The following is an 8,756-nucleotide window of genomic DNA, read 5'->3' on the forward strand; positions in this document are numbered from 1 at the left end:
CATTTTTTATTTTTTCTCAACAGTATGTATTAAAATATATTTTGGAAAGAAAACTTGCTTATTGGATTTAGATTTGGTTCTAATTTGACTTGTGAATGCTACTTTATAAATATTATATATAGTTCGAGCTTTAGTTTCTTCTTACATTGTATATTTGAAACAAAATGTACCATACATTGAACTCAATAATATTACCTAGAGCCTTTCTATAATTAACTAAATAGGCCTTAGATATTAAATAAATATATTTGTTTATATATTGCATCCATGTGAAGCTTTTCTTTCTTGTTTAATATGTTGTGATGTGTTGTGATGATTGCTATCCTTTAATGAGAATGGTATTGGTTTAATTTAAAGGCTTTGAGATATTTATTCACTGTAAGCATGCTTGTAAATATTAGTTAAAGAAATTTTATTTTCTTCCTATAGAAGAATGTATAAGTTAGTTGGGTGTTACAGTTTATTTCATACTTATTATTAAGGTACTTGTGTTGGAGTTGAATAAATAGAATGTCTATTTGTTTCACCTATTAGTTACCCGCATGTCTAATCCTTTCTTATTGTTGTACATGTACACTTTGGGAGGAAAAAAAGGAGTTTCGATTAGGACTCTACCAATTATCGAGTCTCATAGACTCAACATTATCCTCACACTCGCACATGGAATCTTCACTACCTCTTTGGACCATTCGAAATTGCAAGCAAAACAAGTGGTCCTATCTTGGAGTCACTTATGGCTACTTACATTTTGCATTATTTGTTTACGCGTTTTTCTTTACATGTCATCCTTGTTTGTGTGATTTTAGATATTTCTAGTTTGGATTCATAATAGTTGACTTAACATAGATGTTTGAGTTTGGGTATCTTTAGCTAGAAACAAACATTTATTAATCGCTTACCTTTATAAACTTCATTTGGCAACCTTTTTTAAAAAAACACTTCTTTTGCACCACTTTAAACTCACTAATTTATTAAGTTTTGTTCAAACTTGGCAATATCCTTCAAAGAAAAAATATTTTGTTCTAAACTCTTATTTTTCTTAAACTTTTTCTAAAGGGAGCATCTTGTCGGTTAATGAGCAAATGCTTTTTTTTTTTTTAATTACCTTTTTTTTAGCCATGGATTTGTCTAAATTGATCTAAAGAAATTACTCTTTTTTAAATCTTTTTCATTCTAATAAATTGCAAAAGCGCTTTTAAAATAAAAAATGTTTTCCAACTTGGTTATTCAATCACTTAATATTTAACACTCATATCTTTCTTTTAAAATTAATTAACCTAAGTTTGGCCGGTTAACCGTCTTTAACGGATCTTAAAAGATGCCTTACCCCTTCTCTTTAGGATAATTAGAACCTTTACCTAGAATCTTAAGTTAGTAGACCATTTAATTGAAGTCATTTTAGTATTACTTAGTTAATAATTTAGGTATCCTAATTTACCTTTAAAAATAATTAGGTGGCGACTTCTTAAGTTAATTAATTTGGAAATCACCAATATGTTGTACACTAATTTGACCTTGGTTAAAATGGGGTATAACATCCAAGATAGCCTTTGAGCTAAGTTTTTGAGTAATTATCTCAAATCAGCAGGAAGAAGTATGTTTTAAAAACATAAGAGCCAGTACATTATTTTGGGAGTAGTATCGAGCACCGAGTTGGGGGAGCGTTCAAGGAACCCACAATCCCCATAGAACCATATTAGCCACCATGGGTAGAAAAGGATCATACTTTTTAGATGAATCCTTTTCCAGATAGACTAGTGGATCCATTAGGCAGTCCATGTCCTATACCTTTGGCCGGGAATAGGATGCTCTGGCAGCGTGAGGTCGATCGATGTATTATCACTATAGCTCTTATGTGATGGTTGTAGGTTAGAGAAATTCCCACAGTAGTTATTGTATTTTCATACACAGCAGTTATTGTATTTTCATACATAGAGATTATTGTATTTTTATATACATCAGTTCATTTGTATTTCTATATACATCTCAGGCTTATTGTATCTTTGTATACACACAGAGTTTTATAACAGGTTTTAAACAGTTTTTCTTTATATTTCACTTGTTTTAAATTGCATTATATTGAAATGAGTCAGTCAGGTTGAGTTGAGTTGAGCCAGGTAAGCTTTTCAGGTTCTTCCAGATTTTTTTCCTTCTAGCCTTTGTTGCTTAGTTTTCTAGCTCGCATACTCGTACATTTAATGTACTGATGCCAGTTGGCCTGCATCTTATGATGATGCAGACACAGGTACCCCGGATCAGCATCCTGCACGCTGTTGATCCAGCTGAGCACTCCAGAGTTAGTGGTGAGCCTCCTTGCTTTCCGGAGGACTTGGTTATTTTGTGTTCCTAGTTTTGTTTTGTTAGGATGTTGCGGGGTTCGTCCCAACATCCATCTCAGTATTTTAGAGGCTTCATAGACAGTCAGTTAGTTAGTTTTGAGTCTCTCATCTTCGTATATATGTAAATATTCTAATTTGGGACTCGAGTTGCCTTTTGGGCATGTTATGCATCAGTTAAGTTGTTTTGTAACCTTGCATGGCATTGAGTTATTCTGTTGAGTCAGGTTTCCGCTGAGTTAAGAAAGCCAGGCCAAGGGTTCGCTTGGGGACCAACAATGGTCTTCGAGTGCCGGCCACGTCCAGGGTGTAGGCTCGGGGCGTGACAGACCCGATAGCAAACGGGCTATCAGATCCCATTGATTACCGAATTTGGCATGAGCTTTGATAATAATATCATCTTGTTCAGGTGTAAAAGGTTGATGATCCACTTGAGGAGAAAGTTGATCACACCACTGGAGCCTATATGATTTTCCATATCGATTTGGAATCAATTGACCAATAACTGACCAGTTCTTTGTTCCATGTTCCTCTACTAGCTTCTGCAATAACTCGTCCTCTTGAAGATTCCAATATCAACTCTTAGTTCTTGCCCTTTTTCTTCATTGTTTCCACTGAATAAAATCAGTCGAGTATATGAGATAGAAGGAAGGAAGGATACTGGCGATACAAAGTACAAAGTATATATGTACAGTGGGGTGGTAGGAGGAGGTAGGGCCTAGTATTTACTTGGTAAAGACTTGTGAGGATAGTGGGGGTAGGGGTAGAGGGGATAGGGGTGACCGGATTAATAGGAGTTATTAATTATACAAATGAAATGTATCGCATTGCTAAAATCTCATAAATTAATTAGTTTTTTTCTTTAAATAGTGTTTGGTGGATTGGATTAGAGGGGATAGGATCTCAGTAATATTGAAGTTTGACTAGCTATTATTTTAGGGAAAAAAACAAAATAACATTCAAACTAACCATTTTAAGTACAAAATAAAAGTTTGATGAATAATTGTTATGATGTGTAAAAACTTAAGTGTTTTCACACATCAAACCAATGAATATAAGATATTTACTTTGATAGGCACTTATATCGAGATTAACTGAAAATTCGATTGTAAATTAATAAATTATATTTATATCATTCGGTCTATAAAGTCCTTGACTTAGAGTTTAGTTTCATATTTTTATTTCTGATTGTCACAAACTCTCGATTATTATGTGTTGGCATTTGAGGAAAAAGCAATCTATCAACTAATGTGCATGGTTTAATTGATTTGCCACGTTATTTCTTATAAGTGATTTTCGTTGATTTTTTGTGTATAACATCTTAACGGTTTAACCGATACAAACAAATAATGATCAGTAACTGATAAATTGAGATTTTAATGATCCTAGAGTAATTTAGCATATCTATAAATCGATAACTGATAAAGTCAAATCAATAAACTTTAAAAGTGAACTGAATCAATCGATAGACAACCCTAGGCGAATCTAGTATATAGTTTAGGTAAAAAATGCATTCGCCCTTGATGTTTACATTAATAGGTTTTGATAGGGTTTAGGGTTTGTGTTATTGTTTTAAAAAGGAAATATATTTATTGGAGCTTGAAGGGTAGTTTAGTCATTCAACAATTAATTCAAAATGCCATTTTTGGAACCAACACCTTTCTAATCATAACGTTTCATACATCCCAAAATTCACACTTACCATATTTTTTCCTTCTATATATATGAGAGTATGTAATAGTAATCCATTTGTCTGTTTAAGTTTAAGCCGCCAACAATGGCCTCTTTAACTTCTGAGTTCCTCAATTTCATTGTTTTCCGCTACCTCTTTGAATCAGGTAATTTAATTCTCATCTTCAGAACCTGTTCTATCTATCCAAGTTTAATTGATGTTGTGTTTCTATTTTGAAATCCCCATGAATTCGAGTTTAATTGTCTTGATATGCTTTACTTGGTTTGAGAGGATCCGAGTTTGAAAACTGGATCCTCTATCTGCACAAGGTAGGGGTTAAGGATTGCGTACACACCAACCTCCCAAACTCCCCTGGATATGTTGTTGTTGTTAGATGATGTTATACCACTAGACAGTTTCTAGCAGCCTTTTATTAATAATATAATTTTAGAAAACTCAACATAAGATAAAGTACAAGCAAAGGGGGCTAGATGATGTGAAATTCTACAAATAAACATTTTTATGTCTTATGAGCCAAGGATCTATCGAAAACAGTCTCTCAACCTCAAAGTTTGATAGCGGTTAAGGACACAAATAATTTTCATCATTTAGTTTATGGATTCATATGAATAAAATAGGTTTGATCCATTCATCAACTAAATTAATAAATTTTGAATTCAGTGAATTGAATGTGTTTGTGATATATTACCAAATTTAAACTCTCATTTAGATTTTGTATCTGTCTCTCCATTTTTAGATAATTTATTACAAGTGGTTGCTTCGTTGAATATGATTTGCTAATAGGTTTGCTGACACCTTGACTTTGATCGTGATGGACTAGTGCGGTAGTATCTAATCGGTCTACTGGTTTTGCTAATATATTTTTTTCAGGATTCACACATTCAGCATTTACTTTTGGATACGAGGCAGGGCTCAATAGGAGCACAATGGATGGACATCTAGTTCCTCCTGGTGCTCTTATTCAATTTGTGCAAAAGGGTATTCAGTATCTTGAACTGGAAACCAATTTGAGCAATGTAAGGCAAATATTTTAATATTCTGATTTTTCTATATCTTTTTACTACTCTGTACTAACTACGGAATGCAGGATGATGCTGATATGGATGAAGACTTCAAGCTTCTAGAGCCTTTGGATCTCATTACAAAGGATGTAGATGAGCTGCGGAAAATAATAAAAGAGAAAAAGGAGAAGGTTCAGAAAGATAAACCTACACGGAAGGATAAGGCGAGTGCTGACCACAAACGAGAACCTACAAGAGAAAGGGAGATGGAGAAACAACAGAAAGGAAAAGAGCGTGAACAGGACAAAGAAAGGAGTGATGTAATGGTTTTGGAAGGACATACATCCGAGGTTTGCCATGATTTCTCAATAGGTTATTTAATATATATTTTCTGTCTTCTATATTAACATTACAATTCTCTTTTGTTTTTAAACTCGAGCTAGGTTTTTGTCTGTGCTTGGAGTCCAGAAGGGTCACTGCTTGCATCTGGGTAAGCATTAGTACCATTTCTTTCTTTTTTTGCTCTCGTATATGAATCACTGATGTTCTTATTCATACTTCTGTTTTCTTAGACTCGTCTAAGGAATCATGTCTATTATAGCTAATCATGTGTAATAACACGTTAGGTCTGGAGACGCTACTGCTAGAATTTGGACTATTGGAGATGGTCCATGTAATTCTACTATCCCAAATGTTTTGGTTTTGAACCATTTGGAAAGTCAAGCAACTGAGGAAAACAAGGATGTTACATCACTTGACTGGAATGTGAGTTTTCTACTGCTTGTTTTGGGCTGACTTTCGTTGATCTATACTTTTCTGGTGGATTTTCTGAAATTAGACTGCATTGCTTGTGGTTACATATTTAATTTTCTAGTTATTATTTGATCTTGTATTTATGACTTTTTCTTGTACAGAGCAAGGGTAACCTGCTTGCAACTGGTTCTTACGATGGCGGAGCCAGAATCTGGAAACGATCTGGTAAGGAGCATGGAGGAAAAACTTGTTTTGAAGATTGAATGTATAAATTGCCACCACTTTTCGTGTCTTGTTTTCTCTTACTAACTTTTCATACAGGGGAATTGGTTAGTACTCTTAACAAACATAAAGGTCCAATCATAGCTTTGAAGTGGAACAAGAAAGGTGATTATCTCCTTAGCGGTAGTACTGATACAACTGCCGTTATTTGGAATGTGAAGTCTGGAGAATCGAAGCAGCAATTTGATTTTCATTCAGGTGTTATGTTGCCCTTGTTCTGTCTCAATTATTCTTTATATTTTACCTCATATCTTAGCAAGGATAGATTTTGTTTGTTTTGCATATTTTCTCACTGTTGTTATACAACTCCATGTAGGTCCATTGCTTGATGTTGCTTGGCGAAACAATAATTCTTTTGCAACCAGCTCCTCTGATAACATGATATATGTTTGTAAGGTTGGTGAGAACAAACCAGTCAAAACATTCTCAGGACATCAGGTGAGGACTGAAGCTTAGCATGTTATGCTTGATTCGAACATTGATGTATCCTTTGTGAATAGTCTTAAAGGGTTGTTTACTTTGCCATTGCAGAATGAAATCAATGCTATCAAGTGGGACTCATCAGGTTCCTTGCTGGCTTCATGCTCTGATGATACCACAGTTAAGGTAATTCCAATCTTGTCCTTCTAAAGGTTGGGCGCATGTCACGTTTTGAAATGTGCAGCAGAGATAAGATATTTTTTAAGTTGGATAAGGTAGAGAGGTGGTGCGGTGTGCCACTGGCCCTCGGGGGATTTGGGTCAATAATTTATTGTTTTTGTGTCAGATATGGAGCATGAAACAGGATGTCTGCTTGCATGATTTCAGAGAACATCGCAAAGTATCTATTTTTGTTCTTTCTTTTTCTTTGTTGTCTTTGCTGATTCATTTTATCAAATCAGACATCAGCTACTGAGTAATATGTTTTTGTTAGGAGATATATACCATCAAATGGAGTCCAACTGGCGCTGGTACAAGCAATCCGAATAATCAGTTGTTGCTGGCAAGGTATGCTATCTATTGCTACTGGTCATGTTTACAGTATTCTTTCACATGTAGTGGTAGCACAAGGTTCTCGATTATATATAACACATCAGTGTCGTAGATTATCATTGAATCATTGTTCATAGTAAGCGATAAAGGTTCTATGTTTTTCCAGACACAGTTTTCACTGTTTATAAGAAAATACTCCCACCATTCCATTTTATAATGACACTATTTTCGTTTAGTCCTTTCAAGCCCCTGCTCTGTTTGCACTTAGGCTTCTAGTTGAATCACTCTTGTGTAACATATAACAGTTTTAGGGAAGAATGGTGCCTGCTAATTAGCAGTTACATTTTTTCTAGGCAAATTTTGTTCAACGTTCCAATTATTTAGGTAGAAGAGTAACAGATATATGTTAAAGGCACGCTTAAGCTTTGAAACGAGGCTCAAAAGCCCCAGCGAACAGTCAAGCCCCAAGAATTGAGTTTCAAATTTTGGAATGATTGCAACCTGGCCCGTAATCCCCTTGCGAGTAAAAATAATCCAGAGAGATATAGTTTCACTTTAACCGTCCAGCAGTTTGTTTTTTATGTGTGTGCTTATTTTATGTATTGCACCTAACCTTTTTAGTTCTTTGAGCTTATTGGTTTTGTTTTATTGTCTGTCTGTGTAGTGCTTCATTTGACTCTACCGTGAAGCTATGGGATGTTGAACTAGGACGTCTTCTTCACAGCTTGAACGGTCACAGGTAATGGATGTTAACTCATTATGTCTACTTGGAACGGACATAGGAGATAGTAAGGTACTCGTAATATATTCACACTTATTTAACTGTCAAATATTGACAGGCTCGAGTATTATGGGGTTTGTTTACTAGTACTCAGTTGAACTATTATCTTTCTTTTAGATCATCAAATCTTTGTATCGTTATTGTTGAATGTTTTTGTTTTACTAATTAAGTAGGTACTCTTCCATTTTGAATCCAGGGAACCTGTCTATTCTGTTGCATTTTGCCCGAACGGTGAGTACTTGGCAAGTGGCTCATTGGATAAATGCATGAATATATGGTCAGTTAAGGAGGCCAAGATTGTAAAAACTTACAATGGCGATGGCTGCATTTTTGAAGTGTGTTGGAACAAGTTAGGCAACAAGGTTGCAGCTTGTTTCGCAAACAAGAAGGTCTGTGTGTATGATATGCGATTGTAGAGATTGAGGAATAGCTTTTAAAAGACTTGGGAACTGAAAATTTTTCATTTTTTATGAGCTTATTTTGACATATCGTGTAAGACTTTGTTTGGTATCATGATTTCTTTCATTGCTTTATCAATCATATAGAGGTTCTTTTTCGGCTTAATACATAATTAACTTGATAAACTTGTCAAAATATTCCATTTAGACATTCGATCTAATTCATGCTTCAATTGGACAAGCCTAATTTGAATGTCTAAATAGAATATTCTGACTTATTAATAAAGTTCGTATCAAGCCTGATTTTTTATGACAAAATATTCATAGGCTAACACACACGAAAAACTAAAAAAAGTCAAATATATTCCTGTGAAAAGGCCCCAAAATGGACTCTAAAAATTGTGAGATTGTACGTGTTGCTCCAACAACACCCTACGGAGGGTTTCATAAAGGTTTCACAAGGAAATAGTTCGAAAGTCATATCACCAAAATAATCATGTACACTTGAAAAATGGGAAAAAATCACATAATTCCTATAAG

General features: G+C 34.6%; 1 protein-coding gene across 1 annotated transcript; it reads left to right on the forward strand.

Annotated features, from left to right (window-relative positions):
• Positions 1–4,113: 4,113 nt before the first annotated feature.
• Positions 4,114–8,234, forward strand: LOC102584692 (F-box-like/WD repeat-containing protein TBL1XR1). The gene is made up of 13 exons (XM_006342587.1): positions 4,114–4,174; positions 4,900–5,045; positions 5,117–5,380; positions 5,474–5,520; positions 5,657–5,795; positions 5,945–6,008; positions 6,105–6,263; positions 6,382–6,503; positions 6,597–6,671; positions 6,832–6,885; positions 6,979–7,052; positions 7,702–7,776; positions 8,015–8,234. Exons 1-13 carry the CDS (start codon positions 4,114–4,116, stop codon positions 8,232–8,234), a joined length of 1,500 nt encoding a protein of 499 aa, XP_006342649.1.
• The last annotated feature ends 522 nt before the right edge of the window (positions 8,235–8,756 follow it).

This window comes from Solanum tuberosum, unplaced genomic scaffold (assembly GCF_000226075.1).
Source record: "Solanum tuberosum cultivar DM 1-3 516 R44 unplaced genomic scaffold, SolTub_3.0 scf00034, whole genome shotgun sequence".
NCBI classification, from domain to species: Eukaryota; Viridiplantae; Streptophyta; class Magnoliopsida; order Solanales; family Solanaceae; genus Solanum; species Solanum tuberosum.